The sequence below is a fragment of the Mixophyes fleayi genome, chromosome 4 (genome assembly GCF_038048845.1).
Source record: "Mixophyes fleayi isolate aMixFle1 chromosome 4, aMixFle1.hap1, whole genome shotgun sequence".
Lineage (NCBI taxonomy): Eukaryota > Metazoa > Chordata > Amphibia > Anura > Limnodynastidae > Mixophyes > Mixophyes fleayi.
Genome location: NC_134405.1, coordinates 276,115,260 through 276,141,043, shown reverse-complemented (window position 1 = coordinate 276,141,043; position 25,784 = coordinate 276,115,260). Strand labels below are relative to the sequence as shown.

Genomic DNA, 25,784 nt, shown 5'->3' with positions numbered 1-25,784 from the left:
TTCGCCAGTGATCAGGGGTCAGCATGGTCATTCGACCAACCTGTGGCTACGCAGCACGTTGCAATGCACCATATCTTCTGACACTTTTCTATCATAGCCAGCATTAACTTTTTCAGCAATTTGATCTACAGTTACTCTTCTGTGGGATTGGACCAGAAGGGCTAACTTTCGCTCCCCATGCTGACCAATGAGCCTTGGACACCCATGACTCTGTCGCCGTTTCACCAGTTGTCCTTTCATGGACCACTTTTGGTAAGTACTAATTATTGCAAACTGGGAACACCCCACAAAAGCAGCTGTTTTGGAGTTGCTCTGGCCCAGTCATCTAGCCACCACGAGTGCCCCAGAAAATTATTTTACTATCTATTATTTAAATGGGACCACAAGGGTTCTGCAGCACTGTGGAGTGGGTGGGACAAAAGGGGAAAACAACAATACAGGGGTAACAGACTGCATTACAGAATGCAGACATGGAGGAAATAAGAACAAGAGGGTAGCACATCATTGGAGGACATGTAAGGAGTAGGTAGATGAAGGAGGGATGGATCTACTCTTGACAGCTTCAAGTCTAAAAGTGGGGAGGTTTGAAACAAGAGTGGGTGAAACAATAAGGAAAAGTAATAGAGGGATGGAAAAGGGATTAGGTGGTGGATAGGTAGGCTTTAATTAAAAAGTGGGTTCGAAGGGCAGGTTTGGGGATTTCCAGGTAGGGGGAGAGTCTGATATATGAGGAAGAATGTTCCAGAGGTGGGGATCAGCATGGGAGCATAAAGTATTGGAGGTGGTAGTGGGATGAGATTAACAGAGGGGAAGAGAGGCGGTGGTCATAGGATGACTGGAGAAGGCGAGGCGGAATATGTAGATTTGGGTGTCATAAGCATAGAGATGATACTAAAGACTGAAGAAGCTGATCAGTTCACCAAGGGAGCATGTGCACAGAGAGAAGAACAGGAGGCTCCCGAAGGGACACTTACAGGGATTGGGAACCAGAGGTAGAGATGGTCAGAGAGATAGAAGGTGAACCAAAAGAGGAGAGTGTCCCAAAGGCCAGTGGAATGAAGAGAGCACAGTAGGAGAGGGCTGTTCTAGGCACAAAAAGCCATGGATAGGTCCAAAAAGGATAAGTGAAGATAAGTGGCCGTCGGACTTGGCAGAGAGAGGGGCATTGGTGGAGGGGGCTGTAGCCAGATTGCAGAGGGTCAAGGAAGAGAAGTAGCTGGTGAGGTGGTTTTAGACCAACTGCTTAAGTATTTTATAGATAAAGGGAAGGAGAGAGGGAGGGTGATAGTTAGAGAGTGAGGCAGGAAGATTAGGTTTTTTCGAGAATAGGGGAGACAAGGACGCGTTTGAATGAAGAGGGGTGGGTGCCTATGGAGAAGGATAGGTATTGGGGTAGAGGGAGCAATGCAGGAGAGAGTGAATGTGATCAAGGGGCAGGCTGAGGTTGCTGTAATAATCTCAAGTGTGCAATGAGCTTATGGCGAATGGCTAGCTTGCTATTTTGATCCTTAATCCTTAGTAGAGTTTTATTCATTCTCCATACACAGATGTTCCTTAGCGGTATAATTAAAAAAGTCCAGCATAAAAATCCATAACAGGAATAAAATGCATCTGACGAATGTATTATAGAGGAGGATTACCCTAGAATTATCTATTTTGAATTACACTGATAAGGAACATTTATGTACATTGATCGTTTTTCAAAATATTTGTTATTTAGTGTTTTTTCTGTAAAAAAAAATTTGGCTGCTTATTTATTTTATTTATCGCTTGTTCAGTAAGGCAGAATAGTTAAGTGTAATTTCAAAGTCAATTGAATACTTTCCTGGCTTTTAATATAATTCAGAGAGAATATACATGCATTAGAATACCTCAGAAAGGACATTCTACCCCTTCTAATTTAATTGTACCTTCATGAAGAAATGTAATATCTTTCTTGACAACTGGGAAGAGGGGAATGATCGGAGGATGCATGCTCTGACTGCTTAGTATTTTGCGATACTTCACCATGTTTCTGGAAGGATCAAAGAGATCTTGCAAGTCCTGAAGCAACTTCTCATACTTGCTAGGTAGTTTTTCCCAAGTACCACGCAGTCTAGCCACAGGTGCAAGGTTTAGACCACTGTGAAACCACAAACAAACACTGAAAATTGTGAAAAACCACTATAAAACGATACTTAATCTAACCATGGTACACCACAATATTTAATTAGGGTAAAAGGTTAACAGTCAACAGTTAACATCTGTAGCATAATTTTTCTAAATAATTTATTATTATTTTATTATTTATTTAACTCCATTCTCAAAGAGAGACAAAAATGTAGTGGGTAATAATGTATATTTCATCAGCCTAACACATGACGCTTATTACCTTAAGGATTTGTTATTACCTTAAGGATTTGTATATTACTTTTTCAAAGTAATTGTTGGACCACAAAGTCCCTTATGTGTGCAAAAACACCACATGCCACACATTTTTTAGCTTATATATAGTACTTTAGTACAATTCCTATTCTTTCTGTTATAGAAACCTGTGCTGATTGACTGAAATAAAAAAAATTATTTCAGCAGAGGTACAAAAGAGTTTCATTTTTTTCACCATAGCATTTTGTTGAGCCCTAGAGCTGCTATCTCTTTTTCTTTTCTTCCAGAATAATTTTTTTCTATGGTTCAATACTCTATCATATTTTGTCATAGACTGGAGAGATTTACTAAATAAATGATATCCTTGTGGACAGTGGTGAAGAGCAGCGGTGTACATTCAGTTAGACTCTGGCAGTATAAAGTAATGTTATACAAAGAATAGTAAGAAATGGCTATTATTATGGAAACCCAGCAACTTGGTAAACTGCTATTTAACTGTTGTCCAGCTGCTGAAGCTGGATCATGATGTCAAATTAGAAAAAAAATTAAAGTTAGACATTCACACACACACACACACACACACACACACACACACACACACACACACACACACACACACACACACACACACACACACACATAATGGCACTGGAAAAAAATTGGAAACATGTGGGTAGATGAGTGACACCAAGCATATTGAAATAAAAGGCTCATATGTCAATTAAGCTATTAACATCCCAGAATGATCAGAATCATGAATAAAACGTCTTGACTGCACTAGTTACCTATAATTATGGGTGGCATTGCTGCAAGATGAGACCTCAGTCACTTTGAAAAAAGAGTGATTGACAGAAGCTTCTTTGCACAAGAGAGCTTAAATTGCTAAAACTGGTCTAAACTCTAAAGGAAAATCATCATCACCAAAGGGCAACACAGGGTGAAAGAAAGAGCATACTGCAGAATGATGATTGACATACAAAGCATGATGAGCAATTTTATCAATTTGTCATGATGGCCTTTTCAGTGATCAGATCTGAGCCAAACTGAGCATTTATGGCATAATTTGGACCGACATCTGAGGCAGCGTTTTCCACCACTATCAACCAGGTGTGAGATGACTTTCTTGCAGAAGAAATGTACTTTGGTAGACTCAATCCCATAGTGCACACAACGTTTGTGGGGAAGGGTAGGCTTTGGCAACTTCTGATTTTCCTGCCGGAAGAACATGAACCTGGTGGGTGGGAGCTATTTTACTAAAACTTCAACCACACAAATTTTCATGAAAGCTACAGCTTCTATAAAGAAACATACAGTGGTCCCTCTTTATACCACCCTCTTATAATCTTACACTTGCTCACCTCCAGGTATTCTCTCCGCACAAAAGTGCATCAAAACATAATAGTTTCATCATGTCATGCTGTTTATAACCCCACGCTCGGTAAAACATCAGTTTTAACCTATGTTTTAAGCTGGCATCATAAAGAGGGAGCAATATACTGTATATGTGGCATAAGTAAAAATTCCCAGCGCCTTTGGGGTAATTAAAATGTGGTTAGTAAGGTACATTTGAAGGAGGTGGCAATCATGTAATAATCAGGTTGACTATTTACAAAACAAAAATAAAAGATGTATGTGATGAATAGTGCTCTTTGTTGTGTGGTAGTCATTTTAATGACATACCACACACCAACACTACTTACCCAGACCTAGTTATTCCAAAAGTTGGATCAGCGAGATGTTGATGTTACCGAATGTTAAAAAAGCTGACTTGTAAGAATTTGTACAGATTCAGAGCCCGACACACAGAATTATGTCACTTGTCAATGCAACACTATTACTGCTGGTCTTAAGTGGGCAATGTAACTAAGATGAGGCTGGAGAATGCTTTATACTAATCCTTGTACATTCTCCAGTCGCCTTCTAGTTACATACAGGGTCTGTTTTCATTAGACCCTGTATGTTGTCTGTGTCATACTGTAGAAAATAGATAATGGCGCTGGGGAGAAAGTGGTAAATCAGCTAGAAATAAAACATGAGATTGGCTAATAGATACATAAAATATAAATCAGTTTAATGTGACACAATCAATACATCAGACAGAAAATCCCTGAGAGAAATGCATAAAAACTGGTATAGATATAAATGAGAATAGACTCCTTAGAGGCTTAAATGGAGGAATATGGATATAGTGTGGTGGCCGAGTACTGATGGGATTCCCTTCCCTTCCCTTGTCCTCCAGACACTATTCAGGTTCTTTTTTATTCGGACATCCGGTGGTCAGGAGATAAATACTTCAATGAGAGGGACTAGGATTGGTCAAATAACTTGGGTTTATTAATAATGCGGTAAAGATAATTTTGGTAAACCACCGCGCCACTGACCCCTTCAACTCAATGGCAATGACAAAACACTCATTTGATCAACATAGAGCACAATAGCATTTAACATATAATATACAATAAATCAATTTTCAGGTAAATCACTTAACATTAACATTCAACTAAAACATTTGGTGCACCAATATTATCCCTGGTAACGTTACCATATTTTACACTCAGTCCTGGGTTGAACTGTGCACAGGAATTTAGTAGAAGTGGTGCACGTGTTTGGGGCCCATAAATTACTTTTTCACGCCAAATAAACTGATGATCTTTTGTATTACACAGTCTCTCTATTTTCTCTCCTCTCACACTGTTCTCAGTACATAGCTCAGTCTGTTTAGTGTGATGTCACAGATCTCTATACTGCTTATTTGTTTTCAGTACTTTCCTTTTTACTCACACCTCTCTTTGGCTCACTTCTTATCTTCTCTTCTTACACTTACTTCACTTTTAATCTGCTTATATATCACTTTGTCCGATTTTCATTCCGTCCCTATTTTTCTCTCTCAGTCTATGCAGACACAGGGATCTCTCTCCCTCAGAAGTCTAGAACTTTCCACTTCCCACTGCCTTCTGGGAGTTCACAGTTATTACCAAAGTTAGTGGACTTGTTGCTATGCCACACACTCCTCCTTCCTGTTACTCCCGGCAACCACCAACCACTCCCAACTGTCACTTCTCCCTAAACAAATTTTTTTTTTTAAATCTTTATAAACACTTTTAACCATTAACAAATTAAATTAACAAATTAAAAACATATAGATACACCCCAGGGTACTCAGATTTTGGGGCACCACAATAGGATGAATTCATACCATACTGTATCTAGTGCATCTTCACAGAAACTTATCTGTATGGGGCTCAAAAATCATAATGCCCAATCAGAAGAATAAATATATATCTGCGGTTAGTTAAATAAATGTCCATATTAGTCCAAACACTGAACAAGCAACGAGGAGTAACGGCTGCGATAAAACACTGTTCCTCCTCAATCTTAAGTTCCTCACTCCTCCGTGAATATAGGAGAGCCTGAGTTCTCAAAAACTATCCCAGATGACTGGTAGCTGACGCGTTTCGTCCCTAGAGTGGGACTTTTTCAAAGCTTTGAATTAGTCCCACTCTAGGAACAGTGTTTTATCGCAGCCGTTTTCCGGACAGCCGATTAAGTAGGTGCACCTACATGATCTGAACAGAGACCTGTTTGAAATGCGACGCGGCAAGAACAGTGAGTACACATACACATTTTTTCAATCTAACGGGCAAGCCTGTGTATTCTCACTGCACCGTGCTTATCATTTGTATCCCCACGGAAGATTCATCTTAACAAAGATGTGGATAAGATCTACTCCCCGAGAGGGATAAATTTCTCTGCAGTCTAGCGCTGTCCGGACGGAGGTTTATTTACCAACACACACGGATACTCCTCGTTGCTTGTTCAGTGTTTGGACTAATCTAGACATTTATTTAACTAACCGGAGATATATATATTTATTCTTCTGATTGGGCATTATGATTTTTGAGCCCCATACAGATACGTTTCTGTGACCATGCACTAGATACAGTATGGTATGAATTCATCCTATATCCATATTCCTCCATTTAAGCCTCTAAGGAGTCTATTCTCATTTATATCTCTACCAGTTTTTATGCATTTCCCTCAGGGATTTTCTGTCTGATGTATTGATTGTGTCATATTAAACTGATTTATATTTTATGTATCTATTGGCCAATCTCATGTTTTATTTCTAGCTGATTTACCACTTTCTCCCCAGCGCCATTATCTATTTTTTACTTTTTGCTTTATTAGGGTGCTATAGGCCCTTTATGAGCTGCAGGGGAGGGTGTTTCACCAACTAGATTTGTCTGCATATTTTGCTATATGCTTTTATTTGATATTTTCTATTATACTTTCCCTAACGAGCGCCAGACCTAGCCCTTTGGGGAGGTGTTGGTTTCTGTGTCATACTGTAGTGCTATTTGTTGCAGGAACCTGACATTATTATTCTGTGCAGTAGGGGAACCTGTTTCTTCCACTATCTCTCAGTTTGTGCCTTCCTGCTTGCTTCCAATTCCCTCCTCTGTTTGCTTCCATTTCCCTTCTATGCCTCTTACAAAACACAAAATGGGTAGTGCATGTTGCATAATACCCTTTGTTGACACTGTGCTCCTCAATTTGAGCAGGTACACCAACTTTTCTTCAAAAGTTTGTGGAGCAAAATGGCGAGGTTCACAGAGGAATAGAAGTTGGCACCAGCAATAAAAATTGGGTTTAGTGAGGCCACTCATTATATACAGAATGAAGATTTGTGTACCTTACAGCGTACTTGCCAACTCTCCCTGAATGTCAGGGAGACTCCCTGAAATAGGGATGATCTCCCTCACTCCCTGAAGAGTCTGGCATTCTCACTGATGCTGAGCCAGTACAAGACGTGGTTGGCTTCGCCATCTGTGGCATGATGACACAGTTCAGAAATTGTGTCCTATTTCCATGTATTGATGTCTATGGAGGTTGCCATTTTCATGGAGACCAAGATTTAATCAAAGACTGAAAGGTAAGACAACATGACTTCAGTAATGGAGACAGAAATGTAAAAGACCCTTCAGTCTCTAGAGATTCATTAGCTGCTTTTCTTTAACGAATAGTTGCCTACTCTCCTGGAATGTCCGGGAGACTCTCTCATGTCTGGGAGACCTCCCGGGCTCCCAGGAGAGCAGGGCAACCTCCCGGTTCTCGCCCCTGCAATAGAAAAGTGGCAGGGGGCCGGGCTTAATGACACAAATATAATAATCTTGTGACAATCGTTTAGGGGTGGGGCCAAAATGATGCAATTTGTCAAGCCCCACCCTCGCACGCCCACCTCCCCCGGGATCTCCCTGAAGCCAACGAGGAAAAGTTGGCAAGTATGCCTTACAGTACAGTGCAAAAAGGGAAAAAGTAGTTAAAAGATGCACAGGGCATAATGCAATAAAGAATTAAAAGTACTTGTATATCTTAGTCATAGGTTCTCATTCGGGTAAAATCTGCCCAATTAAAATGCTGGGATTGGGACTATAAACTAAAAAATATGATTTTAGATATACATATGAAACAGAAGTATATAAGTAGTCAAAACACTCACTAACAGTGAGTATACCCTGTCTATACAAATAAAAATAAATTAATTAATTAATGTTGCCTGATTTGTGTAACCATGGGTGTTTCATTGTTCTCGTATTGCACATTAATTAAAATTTTTATAAAGAAAATTTACCTTATAACAGCAAACATGGAGTTAAAATTCTTGCACTCCCTGCAGTGGAGAGCAATTTTGATGAAATGCTTCACAATTTTCATTCTTTTTAGTTGATTTGACTCTTTTAGGATCTCAGAAGCCACCCAAAATGTCTCTTGATTTATCACCTCTTCAAATTGTTTTAGATGAGCATTACCTGTTACGGAATCAAGCCTAAAGAGGTCGTCAATATACTCTGTGGGCTCAATGTTACGGAACAGGTCAAAGTCCCGAATAGACAGCTGTGCTGCTACCTCAATTGTGCTCAGTTGGAAGATTGATATGACACTCTCTCGAAGAAGGTCTTGAGCATCCTCATCTGAACACAATGTTTCAGTCTCCATATTGTTCTTCAAATAATATCTACAGGAAAACATGAAATAATTAGCTTAATTAAAAAGTGTCAAAAAAGTATGGCCTGTTATTAGGAAAGATGATTAAAGAGTATATGGGTGTATACCTTACCTTCTATGTGCTCAGTATAAAATTACAGGGGTAACAAGTATATGTTTTTTAAAGGAATTCTTCATTTGAATATTATAAACTGTTCTAAGTAAATGATAAAAATCATTGAAAAGAAAACACATTTAAAAATTACTTGGGCATTGTGTTTGCCAAGGCATAGCATCACCGCTGGTTCTCAATGAAGGTTTAAGAGTGCATGAAAGTTTTTCTGCATTTTAACATAAGGTTATTAATATATATTCCACTAAACAATACTGAAGCAAAGATAAAGCAAAGAGAAATCTGCACATATGAATTAGGATTGAAACATTGTACCTGGTTTAAATATATATATTATGTTTATTGTAATCATAAGGAGAGTGTGATATCCCAACAATGCTCATTTATTATTATTTATTGTTATTATCTTTTATTTAGGAGGCTCCACAAAGGGTCTGCAGTGCTGTACATAGATCTTGGGATAACAGTACATGGTAACAATACATGGCATACAAGGTAGTACAAAACAAAGTTCACTAAAAGCAAAGAGTAATAAATATAGACAAAGCGTAATATGTTTAAACAAGTACCAATTTAGCAGAGAGAAGTGCAAAGCGCAAAAAAGGTAAAAGTGAAATCAATTGTACAGATAGGAAGGGAATGAGAGAGGTGGGGTAGTATATAAAGGGAAGTGCTTGTGCCCCGTGCCCAGTATATTGGGTAACACTTACAGGATTAGGGCAGAGATGGAGAAGAGGAGGCATGGGAGAATAGGAAAGGTGGGGCCAGGAGTCAAATGACGAAATGGAGAGAAGGCTTAGGGCTAAGGAAAACAAGAGGAGGAGAACACTGCTCAAGTGAGCTTACAATCTAAAGGTGAGGGGGAGACTGACAGGAGACATAAAGTGGCAAGAGGGGGTGAGGAACGATAACACTGAGGGGAGAGGAGCAGGGAATAAGAAAGAGGAGGCAAGGTATAGAAAGGTTAGTTAGAGTGAGAGAGAAGAGGGATGAAGGAGGGCAGGGTGAGGAGGAGGAAGGATAAGTGTTTAAAATCTGACAGGCTAGGTGAAAGCCTGATAGAGCGGGGGAGATCGTTCCAGAGAAGGGGGCAGCACGGGAAGCAATAAGTTACTTGAATGCAGGGTTTTCATTTTAACTGGCCTCAACCAGTTTTATTAGCACAATCAAAGTAAACAAAACATAAAGAAAAACCTTGCCTGTCCGGCACTTATTTAATCATTTGTGGAGACCCTCTCTCCTGTGCAGGACCTTATGTCCCACACATAAATCATATGCATTAACAAAGTTGCTCACCACAGCAGTGTCTCTCATGAGGACTGAGAGACAGGTTGAAGCAGAGCTGCAACCTTTTAACAGACACGTCTCAGGTGCAGCTCCTAATCCGTCTGCTGTGAGCCTGCAGACCAGAAGACTCGGACTGGGCTGTTGTATGGAGTCTATCATATATAAATATCATATATATATATACATACATATATTTGCCACACCTCTCCTGCATAGGGACAAGTGAGGTTCACAAGAGGGAACAGTTGCCAGTGGAGTACCACGGGGATTTGTACTTGGACCAGTGCATTTTATTAACTTTATTGGGGACCTTGCAAATGGTATTCAAGGGAAAGTGTGTATTTTTGCAAATGACACAAAGATATGCAACAGGGTAGGTACACCAGGAGGGTTTAAACAAATGACTGATGATTTAGGTAGACTAGAGGATTGGTCAAGAGAGGATTGGTCAAGGAGTGGCAGCTACAGTTTAATGCCAAAAAATGCAAAATCATGCACTTGGGTCTCAAAAACCCAAAGGCTAAATATAGTATTAATGGCACAATAATGGAAACTACTGAAGAGGAAAGGGATCTAAAAGGCATGTAAATAATGTAACAAAGCAATGAGGAAGGCAAGTCTGATGCTTGGTTGCATAGGGAGAGGAATCAGTAGCAGAAAGAAAGAAGTAATAATGCTACTGTATAGGCCATTGGTACGGCCTCATCTAGAATACTGTTTTCAATTCTGGAGGCCATATCTCCAAAAGGATATAAATACATTAGAGACTGTACAAAAAAGAGTAACTAAAATGGTGCATGGCCTACAGCACAAAACTTACCTGAAAAGACTCAAAGATCTTAATATGTATAGTTTGGAGAAGAGAAGGGGGGACATGATAGAAACTTTCAATTATATCAAGGGTTTGAACTAGGTACAAGAGGGAAGCATTCTTCAAAGGAAGAGAAGTACTAGAACATGAGGACTGAAACTGGAGAGAAGTAGGTTCAGAGGAAATTTGAGGAAAAACTACTTCACAGAAAGTTTAATGGATAAGTGTAATAGCCTTCCATCAGAGGTGCTAGAGACTAATACAGTAGAGCAGTTTAAACATGTTTGGGATAGACATAAGATTATCCTTATAAAGAATAAAGGCTCAAATAGAGTTTAAAATACCCTAGGTTAATAAAAAAAATTAGCAGAATGGGCCAGGTGGTTCTTATCTGCCGTCAAATTCTATGTTTCTATGTCTGTAGGTACAGGCCGCAAAAGGGTTTAATGTGGAACGCGGAAATCAAAGTGTGTTCCAAAAGGAAGCCGAAAACCGGAAGTTCGGCTTTTGGAACACATAATGCGTTCCATCTGACAGGAAGTCAGAGTAAAAGCTGACAATGGCTGGGTGGCGCTACAATCAAACAGCGAATTTGGATTTAAACCTTCACTGCACCATTACTTGCACCAATGGATCATCTTTGATGAGCCCTTTTGGAAAACAAGCAGACTTCATGTGAGTACTCACACATCGTTTTTCTACATTGTATATCGGACTACAGGTGATATTTTTTCATACAACACTGATGCGTGTGTGTTAAGGCTATTAAGTTTATAGCAGACTGGACTATCAGAGTCACACCAAGTGATGTGGATGTTTTGTTTTTTATTCTAAATTTTATTGTAGTGCTATCATAGCACAAAAGATACAAAAATATATTTTACGATAGAAGGATTATATTATTCTACATTATATATATGCCCAATAATTTTAAGCAAATAATCTAATAAATACAATAAGAATTTAAGAAAAGAATATATTGTGTTTACTACCATATTTGTGGTGCAAGGGAATTTATGTATATTTGTAATAGGTTCTTACAGACCAAGAGCCCTAGGCTTAATACACACATGTGGACAATAGAGTCTAACTGGTCTAATTCAGTTGTAAAGTGTGACCGATGCTGAACGAGTTGGCCAGTGGCTAGAGAGCTGAACTGTGTTAGATAACACTAGGGTCACAAGGAGGCGTAGGCAACTTGATGTTGGTTACTGGTGTAATCCCGAAGAAACTTTACTGTTTATTGTGATGTGAATGTGGAAGTCGAATAACTGGAAGAAGTTGTTTCAAATTAATAACCATCAATTTAATTGTCTTTATCAGAAAATATGCGAATAGCACGCTACAACGTGGAAGGGCATTTTTAGCAAAAACACGTGCAAACACTTCTACATACATTTTACACTCACATATTCATTTGTAAATAATTCACCGCTACATACATTTTACACTTGTTACGAGCCACGGCGGTGCCCAGCCGCCGCGACCTCCTTACCTCCGTCCCGGCCGTCGCTGTGACGACCGGGACGTCACTTACGGGGGCTCGTCCCGGCCGTTGCCAAGGCAACGGTCGGGACGCTGAGAGAGAGTGAGAGCGCCGCGTCCCAGCAAAGGAGAACTGCTGGGCGCGTGCGCAGGCAAGCCTGTGGGCTAATTAATGCAGGGCTGTAGTTACAGGCATTAGCCTGCAACGGTGGGTGTCTGACAGGGTCTAGCCCTGATTGGTCTGGAGCCAGATTGCTGATTAGTCCTCAGTGGTGCAGGCAAGCGCTGATTGGCCCATCTGTGTATTTAAGGCAATGAGGTCTGCTGCCTCATTGCCGGTTATAGCTTCTGTGTTCCAGTCTGCTGACCTGCTTGTTCCTGCTCTAGTCTTCTGAGACCACGTCTGATTTACCGTGCATGACCTTTTGTCTTTGAACTGACTTCGCTTGTGTATCCTGTGACCCTGATCCCTGGCCTGTTTATCGTTTCTGCTATTCGCCTGTGACCCCTGACCTCAGCTTGTTTACTGATACCGCTGTCTGCTGCCGGCCCTTGACCTCTGCGTGGACCTTACTCCGCCTGCCTGGGTTTTCCCCAGCCGGTACACACTTCACGACCCTCTGTCAGTCTGCAGCCCAGTCTGTCCCCACCATCAGGGGCTCCAGTGAACACCTGACTGGCAGAGTAGATTCCGGGTTGTGTTGTGCCGATTGGAGGGGTTTCTAACATTATAACTGGCCCACACATTGAGACGAGGTTGCGATGGATGGAAGCGGATCCCCACCTTCTCCGGCACAAGCCTTAGCAGCCCATGTTGAGTCCTTGTATCAGATGATCCAGGGATTGGCTGAGCGTTTGTCTGTTCAAGAAGAAGCCGCAAAAACCTCTCAACCCACTCCAAGTTCCACCTGTGAACCTAAGATGAATTTGCTGGATCGCTTCTCTGGAAATAGATCTCTGTTCCGGAATTTCAGGGAGAGCTGCAAGCTCTATTTCCGGTTGAGACCCCGTTCCTCCGGGTCAGAGCATCAAAGAGTCGTGATCGTCATTTCCCTCCTAAAAGGTGACCCCCAGTCCTGGGCCTTTTCTTTGCCATAGACCAGTCCTGCCATGCAGTCCGTAGACGCTTTCTTTGAGGCATTGGGTCTACTATATGATGACCCGGATCGAAGCTCATCTGCGGGCCTTGAAACAAGGCCGGCGGTCGGCAGAAGAATACTGCGCTAAATTCCGTAGATGGTCACCTGATAGTGGATGGAACGACCCCGCCTTACGTAGTCAGTTCCGTCTCGGCCTATCAGAACAGATCAAAGAGTCTTTGGTGCAATACCCATCTCCGACTTCTCTGGAGGATCTGATGCACCTCTCCATTAAAATTGATAGGAGGTTTAAAGAGCGGAAGACCGAAAAGGAGACAACATCACCTCCATCCGCCTTCGTTCCTGTTTCCATGGATGGTGAGGAACCGATGCAATTAGGAGCATATCGTCTTTCCATTGAGGAAAGAGACAAGAGACAATCACAAGGCCTATGTCTTTATTGTGGCACAAGAGGCCATTTCACCCGTTCCTGCCCAAATAAACTGGGAAAAGAGCATGCCTAGGGAACGAGGGGAAAGTTCACCTAGGTCTGCAGATTGTCTCCCCGAAAAATGCCGTATTGATCCCTGTACAGCTCACGTTCAATACCCGTTCCATGGACGTGGCAGCCTTCATTGACAGTGGAGCTGCGGGCAACTTCCTTGACATCGGGTTCGCCCGCGCTGCTGAAATTCCAATGGTAGGACTCAAGTCTGCTCTTACTGTCTGTGGCTTAGATGGAGCTCCATTACCTGGTGGCAAGATTTCCTGGGAGACCCCGCCACCACAGTTGAATATCGGAGCCCTCCATTCAGAATCATTAACCTTCCTCCTTATTGATTGCTCATCGGTGCCCTTGATCCTGGGCCACCCATGCCTTTCCCGGCATAACCCTGTAGTGGACTGGATAAAAGGAGAAATTGTTCACTGGAGTTCTTATTGTGAACAGTCCTGCTTGTCACTACCGCTGCGGGTGATCCAGTCTATTCCGGAGCAACTTCCCTCACAATACCACGACTTCTGGGACGTGTTTTCCAAGAGAGCGGCGGACACCCTACCAACTCACCGTGACTTCGACTGCGCTTTCGAGCTCATACCTGGTTCCAAGTTGCCTAAGGGACGCCTGTATTCCCTCTCAGCTCCCGAAACCAAGTCCATGCAGGAGTATATTGAGGAAAATTTGGAAAAGGGCTTTATCAGGCCATCCAAATCTCCAGTAGGAGCTGGTTGTTTTTTTGTATCTAAAAAAGACGGAGGGCTAAGACCCTGTATTGACTACAGAGGATTGAACCTCATCACAGTCAAAAACACCTATCCACTTCCTCTCATCTCTGTATTGTTCAATCAACTAAGAGGTGCAACAGTCTTCACCAAAATTGATCTCCGGGGTGCATATAACCTTATACGTATTAGAGCAGGTGATGAGTGGAAGACGGCATTTAATATGCTCTCTGGCCACTATGAATATTTGGTCATGCCGTTTGGTCTTAGTAACGCCCCTGCAGTATTTCAAGATCTAATTAATGAAGTGCTTCGTGAGTTTCTGGGACATTTCGTTGTGATTTACTTGGACGACATCCTCATATATTCGGACTCGTTGTCAGTACATCAGGGTCAAGTCAGACAAGTTCTACAAAAGTTGAGAAAACATCACCTCTATGCTAAACTCGAAAAATGTGAGTTTGAGGTTCAGAAGGTATCCTTTTTTGGTTATATTATCTCCTCGGAAGGATTCTCTATGGACCCAACCAAGGTCCAAGCAATCCTAGACTGGGTACAACCGAATAACCTCAAAGCGGTCCAGAGATTCCTGGGATTCGCCAATTATTACAGGAGGTTTATTAGCGGCTTTGCGGATATTGTGGCTCCTATTGTCACCTTGACTCGCAAGGGAAGCGACCCAGCTAACTTGACATCTCAGGCAATAACTGCGTTTGAAACCCTGAAGAACGCCTTCGTGTCTGCTCAGGTCCTCAGACACCCGGATCCTAAGTTACCGTTTATCCTTGAGGTTGATGCCTCTGACGTCGGTGCGGGTGCCATCTTGTCTCAAAAAGATTCCCAGACTCATCGCTTACATCCATGTGCCGATTTCTCTCGCCAGTTCTCTTCAGCGGAGGCCAACTATGATGTGGGCCTTCGAGGAATGGCGACATTGATTGGAAGGCGCTACACACCAGATCTCCGTTATAACGGATCATAAAAATCTGCAGTATATACAGTCGGCTAAATGACTGAACCCTCGGCAGGCTCGTTGGTCGCTGTTCTTCACTCGTTTTAACTTTGTAATTACATATCGTCCAGGATCTAAGAATGTCCGGGCAGACGCCCTGTCCAGAAGCTTTCTGGCACACCATGCTCCGGTTACTAATCCAGAACCTATTATCCCCTTGTCTATGATTCATGCTGGGTTAACCCAAGACTTGAGCTGTACTTTACAGAGGTTTCAGAGATTAGCCCCTGATAATACTCCAGTAGGATGTTTGTTTGTCCCAGTTATTAAAGTAATTCTATTGTTTTAGAATAAGCATTGCCCAATCAATTGCATGTGTTTCCAAAGCACTTTGTTATTTATTATAGTAGATGTAAATAATCAACAATTCAATACATTATTATATTATGATAAAGTACAGTACAGCCAATACCAAAAGATAAGTACATACCAATGCTATCGTATGCGCTCGCTGCGCACCCACGGGACCCGGTGGACAGTATATCTGTTAGAATACTGTGTCAGAGTTGACTGAGGGCCAGGGTGTGTGCAGCTATGATTATATACAGTACAGTGTTACACTTGAACAATAGAGATGACGTAGATTGTTTCTATAGGTCCAGACGTTGGGTGGGTCCAGGGTAAACAGATCATAGGTTGATTCAATCTAAGGAATCCAAAGGTGGGGGTCATCTCTCCAGGGGGTCTGCTCCTTTCATAGCCAGCATCATACAAAGGATTATTCCCTAATATCAATAACTAAAGTATGCAATGTGCGATATCTTCGCCGACTGCACCGGACAGCTGCTGATGATTAGGGGATCAATATGTTATCAGGCATGACACCTTTCCTATAACCTAAACCTTTAATAACACTAAAATGTACATATAATCATACTATATGTACATATAAGCATACTATATATATATATATATATAGACTAATAATAAACCAAATACTATCTGCTCCTGAATTACAGTGTAACGGAATTAATATGAAATTATATAAATAACTAAATGTTGTAATGCGAGTGTGTACGTGTGTATTTTACCGTGCGAACGCAACACGCCACGTGTCACGTGGCGTACGGATCGCATTTGCATGGCTCAACAATATTAAACCAATATACTCTCGTTCATCCAATTATACGACTTCAACACAGTTCATCTGAGGAGGGCAGTTCTTGCTGAAGCACACGATAGTCAAACTGCCGGACATCCAGGAGTCTTTAAGACATTAGAAATCCTTTCCCGTACTGTATGGTGGCCATCTTTGTCTGCTGACGTCAAGAGTCACGTCCTGTCATGTGAGGTTTGTGCCAGAAACAAAGTCCCCAGGAACAAACTCCCCAGGACCCGTCCAGTAGGTCAGTTAGTTCCTTTGGCCATTCCTGCAAAACCATGGACGCACTTGTCCATGGACTTTATAGTTGATCTACCACCTTCTGCAGGACACACTACCATTTGGGTCGTGGTAGACCGGTTCAGCAAAATGTCACATTTCATTTCACTAACCAAACTGCCTACTGCTCGGGATTTGGCCGTCTTATTTATTCAACATATTTTCCGGCTCCATGGACTTCCTACTGACATCGTCTCCGATCGGGATTCTCAGTTCATAGCCCAATTCTGGAAATCCTTCTGTACTCTCCTTGGAATCAAGATCAGTTTATCATCCGCATACCACCCTCAGTCAAATGGGCAGACTGAAAAGGTTAACCAGTCACTGGAACAGTTCCTCCGATGTTATACTTCAGAATTCCATGACAACTGGTCCTCTTTGCTGCCCTGGGCAGAGTTTGCCTACAATAACTCATCTCACTCATCTACTCAAACTTCCCCATTCTACTGTAACTTCGGTTTCCATCCCAGGTCTAAGGTCCCAAGGTCATTTTTATCTACAGTAGAAATGGCAGATCTGTTGCTGGCTATAGCAGTGTGCTGGGGGAAAAAATGTTGTGTGTATGTTCCTTGCAGGATAACCCCACCCTTTCAAGCACCTGTTATGGCCTATAAATTGATTTGAGCAGCTTCCACTTCTGTATTTGTCTGAGAGGCATGTTGGTGTCAGTAGCTTAGAGGGGGTACTGGCACTGAATTGCTGTTTGGAGGCTTCTGGGGTACCTGTTTGGTAAGTTGGCTCTCAATTTAAAAACACATATGTATGGCCCAAATATATGGGACTCTCATTATTTAGAGTAGGACCATCCTATTAGCAAAAGCGCCTTGGCGTGGCGGATGGCTTAAACATACATTTGCAAATGTGTGCAACAAAGACTTTTGCATTTTTATCTACAGTAGAAATGGCAGATCTGTTGCTGGCTATAGCAGTGTGCTGGGGGAAAAAATGTTGTGTGTATGTTCCTTGCAGGATAACCCCACCCTTTCAAGCACCTGTTATGGCCTATAAATTGATTTGAGCAGCTTCCACCTCTGTATCTAGCCCTGATTGGTCTGGAGCCAGATTGCTGATTAGTCCTCAGGGGTGCAGGCAAGCTCTGATTGGCCCATCTGTGTATTTAAGGCAATGAGGTCTGCTGCCTCATTGCCGGTTATAGCTTCTGTGTTCCAGTCTGCTGACCTGCTTGTTCCTGCTCTAGTCTTCTGAGACCACGTCTGATTTACCGTGTATGACCTTTTGGCTTTGAACTGACTTCGCTTGTGTATCCTGTGACCCTGATCCCTGGCCTGTTTATCGTTTCTGCTATTCACCTGTGACCCCTGACCTCAGCTTGTTTACTGATACCGCTGTCTTCTGCCGGCCCTTGACTTCTGCGTGGACCTTACTCCGCTTGCCTGGGTTCTCCACAGCCGGTACACACTTCACGACCCTCTGTCAGTCTGCAGCCCAGTTTGTCCCCACCATCAGGGGCTCCAGTGAACACCTGACTGGCAGAGTAGATTCCGGGTTGTGTTGTGCCGACTGGAGGGGTTCCTAACAACACTCACATATTCATTTGTAAATAGTTTACCTTAATAATGTTCCAACACACAGTCTTTTATAATCGAATGTAATAGATTTAATAGTTTAATATAATAATGTAAAACCCACTTTGTTGATATCTAAGGTTCAGGATATAGGAAACATATCATGTTTAGTGTCATTCTAATCCAGTTTTCACCATCAGATATCTGCTACTATCGGCTAAACGATCGCTTCTTGCATATGGAAGTTATGGATGATAGAGGAAATAATGGCCAAAATGAAATTGTGTGTGTGTAATGCAAAAAGACAGTTGAAACCAGCTTTTCAGAGGGAAGACACATATGAAGCTGTTGGAGAGTTGACCCCCACCGTTGAGGCTATTGTTTGAACTGACCTATGACCTGCATTACACTGGACTGTCCTGAATCCTGAACCAATGGAAACATGCCATAACAACACCACTGTTTTTATGTACCACAAGCTGTATATAAACCTGGCATTGAATGACTGTATGCTTCATCCAGAGCGCTTGCGTATGTATCGGCTGTACTTTATTTATTGAATTGTTATTTGTTGCCTCTTGCTATTAAATCTCCTTGTGCGTTGGAACCACACAAATTGCAGCGGATTTCTTAATTGGTAAGCGATAAAATGACTAATATGAACAATAAGGCACCTTTGATTTCACGCAATAAGATACTTGTAACTGATGCACATGGGATGCCAGAAGTTGTGTGTGTGTGTGTATATATATATATATATATATATATATATATATATATATACATACATATATATACACATATACATATACATACACACACATAAATATATATGTACATAGATATATATATATATATATATATATATATATATATATATGTGTAAAAAATATACACACATGTATATATATATATATTTACATATATGCAATCTACTGGTAAAAGGCTGCAGGCCAAGTTACATACAGGTGTAGCACTGCACTTAAGTTCAGTTACATACAGGTCTGAGATATGTGTGCCAAAGTGTAAGTAATAAATGTATTTTAACTTACATGTTTTCATGCTTTGAGTGGCCTTCTACCAGGGCTGCCATCAGGGGAGTACAGGGGGTACCGGCGTATGGGGCACAGGCTCACCAGGGGGCCCGTGGCCCAGACTTATCAGGGGGCCCGTTCTCCTCTAATCCCGGCGTCCCCACTGCTGCGTTGTTCCTGGCTGTCAGTAACAGCCAGGCAGCTTTCAAACACAATCGCAGGGGAATGATCACTCCACCCCTGTGATAATGTGATCCGCCCCCTCTCCCTGTCAGCCGATTCTGTGGCCTGACATCACACTGAAGTTCCTGCCGATGCTATAGGAAGAAGCAACAGAGAGGCTGCAGCCTGCAGGAATCAACATCTAGGTAAGTAGTTTTATTTTAAAAGAGTTGGAGGTTGTCAGGAGCCGTCCTGTTTCTGCTTCTAAACGGACGCCTGTCTCCTTGCTGAATCGGTGCCCCGCTGCCTAGAGATGCTTGCAGCTCTATTCGCATGCATACGCTGAGCTTGGCAACCGTTACTTAGCAACATTACGCTGTAACGTTTGCCATCGGTACGCATGCGCAAGATTCCACGTTCCGTCGACCTCTCTCCCCTCTATTTAAGGAACTCACTTGGGCTATTTGCTTGCCAGAGTATTTGGTCTTCAGCCTAGCTCCAGCGTTTGTTCCTGTGTTCCTGTTATTTGGATTCTGACCCCGGCTTGTTCCTGACTTCTCCTTTGGTTCCTGATTCTGGCTTAGAGTGATATTTGGTATTGACCCGGCTTCCTGACCATTCTCCTGCTTCTGATTTGGCTATATCCGTTCCTCTGGTTTTGAACCGGCTTGTTGACTACTCTTCCATCCTGCATCCTGGTGATCTGTCACCACTGCCTCAATTGTTACTTCGCCGGCTGACTGATACCGAGGGTCGCGACCTGCGCGTCCCTTGCAGCAAAGTCCATACCTCCTTGCGGGGGTTCCTGGTGAAAACCAGGGGCGTGTTAGACTCCGCGCCTCAGTACTCAGTAAGCGCCAACTGCTGGCAGGTATCATCAATTCCACCTAGTGATTCTGACAGAGGTACATTAAGGGAAAAGGCACATAATAGAGGGATAAAGACAGCTAGGATTTACACAGAGAGAGAACTGCATTAAGGGCTTAGCACACAAAGTGAGATTTATTGTTCATTTAACATCTATGCAAACCCAGGACAGACTAAGACACCACTTCCATCCGTTAGTGAGGTTATTTCTGGGTCCCTGAATGTACCCCACCGAAAAATCATCCACACCACTGCCTGATACATGTGTCATTATTAGTCAGAAGTGTAGTTTTCCAGAGGGTCGTGTGAGAGTAGTTTATAAGTGATTCATACTGTATACTGAATTTAACACAATTAGAGTAAGGTACATTACTGTGATCAGCCGCCGATACCAGTTAGGAACTGTATGATAATATCTGAATTTAGTAGTTATTATGTTATTATTATGCCTGTTACTGTGATTTACATTGTATGTTCCTACTCCAATCTTCAACTGAACTGTGTGTGTTACATTGTTGTCTAAGTTTGCATCTATTTATCTGCTATTTTACCCAAGCCACTGCACCTCTGCTTATTATCAACCATGCTGTGGTAGTTTGCTCCTATTTACAGGGGGTGTGGGGGGACGTATGTATATATACACACAAATTAACCATACCCCCCAACCCTACCTCTTTTTGTCAATCGGGCCAGGGGGTGTGACCACTCCTGATATCCAAACTTATACCCATAATCCAAGCAAAATAAACCCCTTTGCATTTTATATTCCACTACATTTTAAATCCATATAAACCCATTATCACTAATAGGAGCGAGATATATATATATATATATTTTGTGTGATCTATACCTGCTAACAACGCTCACTCTGCTTTTCCCACTTATTAGGATTTAGCAATAACCTAGGGCTAATTCTTAGGATGTCTTGAAGGGTTGATATCATTTGAGATGGAGGTATAGTTTTTAATAAATACAATATTGATAAACAAAATTCAAAAATTGTACTTTAAGGGAAAAGGTGCATAATAGAGCAATAAAGACAGCAAGGAAATTATGTTGGTGGATATAAATACAAATCCGGCAGCCTAAAACTATGTTAAGTTTTAGATTAAATAATATTCCTCTCCACACTACTTAATGCACAATCACAAATCAATAATTGAGATATAGTTCAAGTGATTCAATTTCACAGCTATATGGCAAATCCAATATAACAATAGGTTTATATCTGTGATTCAGTCCCACAGTCCAAAATATATCCCACTTCCAATAGCAATTCAGAGCACACAAAGTTCAAATATGCCGCTCTTAGTAATTAATGTAGATTTGTATCAATAATTGATGATAATGCAGTTCAGCGTTGTTCGACCACATTTACATCTGCCTCCAAATACATAAGCTGGGAACAATGGTTGTGGGGGTGCAGTCGGTTATTGTGGGGGGGGGGGGGGCAGCTTTGGGAGGGGGGGTGTTGGGGAGGGTGTTGTGGTCCCTTCCCGTTTCGTTTGTACTGGGTCCCACGATTTCTGATGGCAGCCCTGCCTTCTACAGCAACAGCAGATGTCTGATAAGGTGTCTGCAATCAAGAGATGTTGCAGAACATCTACAGTGAGCTCATTTTAAAGGCAAAGGGGGAGTGTCGCCTATCCATCAAGCCTATGGGAGGAGTCACGTGTATAAAAATCTGAACTGTGCAATTCTGCATTGCGACCGATGCCAGATAGTGGCTGGTGACCAGTTAGGGAAAATGGGACTAGTAAGTGATAGGCTGCCTGGGGTCAACCTGATGTCTGCTGTTTATCGTGATACAACATTAAAGGTAAAGTTTAATTTTTTCAGCAAGAAGTTGTCCGTGTGACTGGTGTCTGCAGGGTGCCTGGGTCACAAGAAGGGTGATCTTGCTACAATATATATATATATATATATACACACACACACACACACACACACACAGGTTAACCCGTGCATGATACTCATGCATTCTAGTCAAATCAAGCTACTTAAGATCTTAAAAAGGTCCTTGTCATGCATTTGGGCCTAGCCCGGGCCTCCTCAGGGGAAGAGCATTACTTCCTGACGCAAGCGCCCTTTTTAATGTGTGTTCATAAGGTAAAATAACCTCACGAAAATTAGTTTGACCCCTCATCTCGTAAATTTAGCCTTTACTACCCCTTCCACGGGGGGAAGGGGGGTGATGGAAGTTAACTGACTTCACTATTCTAATTTTTTTGTCAAATAATGTCAGTATACCAAATTTCAGGTCAATTGGATGAGCCCTTTCTGAGAAAATAGTTTTTTCCACACACACACACACACTAACACACGCCGCTACACATGTGTGTTCATGAGGTAAAATTACCTCACGAAAATGAGTTTGAGCCCTCAACTCGTAAATTTAGCCTTTACTACCCCTCCCACGGGGGGAAGGGGGGATGATGGAAGTTAACTGACTTCACTATTCTAATTTTTTTGTCAAATAATGTCAGTATACCAAATTTCAGGTCAATTGGATGAGCCCTTTCTGAGAAAATAGTTTTTTCCACACACACACACTAACACACGCCACTAGGCTTTTACTTTTATATATTAGATAATGCTAAGAATTTAGTAGGTCAGTGTATAACTCCGCCCAGCAGGTGGCACTGCAGCTTGTTTTTTTTTTACACACACAGACTAACACACGCCGCTAGGCTTTTATATTATAGATATAATAGAACAAGATATCTAGATGGTGCTTAACCCAATGTTTGGATATTATAACAATGGTATAATAGAGTTGTAATAATAAACACCTCCACAAATATGTGTGTGGCAGCCAAGTCTTCAAAAACGGATGGTTAGTCCGAAACAAATATCAAAACAAACATAGAAGGGCGGCGCTTTCAGGTGTATAACTTAAATTTATAAATGACAATTATAAAAGCAATAATAAAAGCAATAAGCACAGGATAGTCCAGAGGGTATATAACTAGTCAGTAAGTAGTCCTATACAGTTACTGACTAGTTATATACCCTCTGGACTATTCTGTGCTTATTGCTTTTATTATTGCTTTTATAATTGTCATTTATGAATTTAAGCTATACACCTGAAGGCGCTGTCCTTCTATGTCTGTTTTGATATATATATATATATATATATATATATATATATATATATATATATATATCACAAACACGCTCCTAGCTGCCATGACTTTAGGAGTGTTTGCTGTATGAGGTCACACAATTCCAGCCCGCAGTCTCTCTTTACCTGTCACACAGGTTATAGACCTACTGAATCGCACCCAAACAGCGCTCACACCTCACACACTTCAGGTTTGCCACCACCTATTGAATACGGGCAATAGGACCCCAATATACTGTCCCACACTGACGCACAAGGCTTCTAGCTGCTCACAGACTAGCAAGACCAACACCAACGAGCAAAGGATTAACTCGTCACACCTCCAGACTGTTACACAAATGTAAATACAAGCACGCACAGCTTGTTAATCAAATGTATCAACAAATCACACAGTGCTCTTCAAAGGCTTAACATGGCCGAGCTATGTTCTTCTTAACAGGCTAATGGATTCATTAGAGTATCAAGGACGCAACATATTAAATTATAGATTTAATATACAAAAGTACAGGGCATACAGATATAAAAAATAATGAATAAACAATTAATAGATTGACATAACAAGCAAAGTAGTTTAAAATAAAAGGGGTTGCATTCAGAGTAGCACTTATGTGAATTGCCTTTTCTGGCCAAGGGAAATTGGCTTGGAAGATGGGCAGCTTATCAATGTGAATTGATTTCCCAAAAGGTCGGGGGGTTGTGACCTGTGACACTTTATCAATCACCATTTGCATGTTGTATGATTTACTACTCAGTTCTACTATGTGACCTAACTTTTCTGTGGACCCAATTTTATTATTAATAAATCCCTTATGACTTTGTCCATCTTTTGATCTCAAACATAATGAAATTTTGACTATGTGACATATCTTTTTCAAAAATCTGTAATTTTAGCTGTTCCCGTATACCACCCGTACCTGTCATTCACAACCCTGGTGGGATTTCTGCTCCTCACTATGGAGTTGCACCTGGATTTCCCAAAATATGAACTATGAAGACATTTTCTTTTTGGAGCTCATATTTCGATATACCTATATAGGCCTTCAAAATGCTACCTTGGGCTGCAAGGATGTCCAGCTGTGACCGGCCCCACAAAGTCTATTCAGGTGTCCAAAAACTAACTTGTGTCAGGATACATCTCACAGCAAGAGCCCTTTGAAGCTTCTACAGGTGACATGGTTATCTTCTCTCAATGGGATGAGCAGAGCCATCAAATACACATACAACAGATTTTCTATCTTCACATTTGACACTTTAGCTAAACTTATCAATGGATTAATTTGATGTAACATATTTACACTGCAGTTATGATTTATCCCTTATGAATAACTAAGTTATCTATGTTCACGACAATATATATATATATATATATATATATATATATATATATATATATATATATATATATTAATAATAGCAGAAACCATTATTTGCTAAAATAGTTGGCTCCATATTTTTTAATTCATAAAAAAACACATATAATACATCAATAACTCTTTCTTAAAGTCACAGCACAGGGGACTATGTATAATAACTTAAAGCAGACTATTTATACATGCAGAACGTGCTCAAAAAATATTTAGGAATGGATGAGATACTGTTTATTAATGTTCAGAAACTCATTCTAGCAACTGCAAAGTATTTTTTTTTGGGACTGCAACTGTATATATTAATCGGTGGAATTCTGTATTCTTGGAAAATGGTTGGTCACTATAGTTGATGATAGTTTTAAGTACAAATGCAATAAACTACCTATGACATTCTCATAATAAGATTACCTTCCATTTAACTGAATCCTGTCAGCTAGTTTTGAGAACTGGTCTGGAAGCCGTCTCTGTTTAATAACTCCTTCTAGACTGACAGAAACCTCACAAAGAGAGTAGGTGTCTGATGAACCATTAAGGCTGAATTCTTGCAGTGCGTGGCAAACCACTTCTTTTGCAGTAGTGTCTTTGCTGATTATGATGTAGCAACTTTGCTGGTCTTCTTTAAAGACTCGTATAACTTGATCAGGAATATCTGGAGAATACAAACAAATAAGTATTAGAAAATCCTGACTTGCAACCTAATCTATAAATAGATGCACACACATACATGAATCCTGCAGAAGGGGGGCATAAATGATGCAAATTGCAGAAATTGTGTCATTTTGCTGAAGGGGGATATGCCCTGCCCCCCTCCTCACCTGCATTGCACCACCACTACAGGATCTACCCGAGGAAAAATGTAAAATATCGGTAAGTATGGGAACATATTTCAACTGTACCATATTCTTGCAATAATGTATTTTTTTTTTCCATATATAATTCCTTTGAC

General features: G+C 41.2%; 1 protein-coding gene across 4 annotated transcripts in view; it reads right to left on the bottom strand.

Moving 5' to 3' along the window:
- The window catches only part of LOC142152769 (rap guanine nucleotide exchange factor 6-like), a 536,756-nt gene that overhangs the window by 159,448 nt on the left and 351,524 nt on the right, over positions 1-25,784 (bottom strand). For all 4 annotated transcript variants that reach the window (XM_075209755.1, XM_075209754.1, XM_075209756.1 and 1 more), the window contains exons 14-16: positions 25,247-25,487; positions 7,997-8,380; positions 1,911-2,122 (exon numbers count right to left, since the gene is read on the bottom strand). In XM_075209755.1, the coding sequence (XP_075065856.1) occupies positions 1,911-2,122; positions 7,997-8,380; positions 25,247-25,487 (837 nt within the window). The remainder of the gene's footprint in view (positions 1-1,910; positions 2,123-7,996; positions 8,381-25,246; positions 25,488-25,784) is intronic.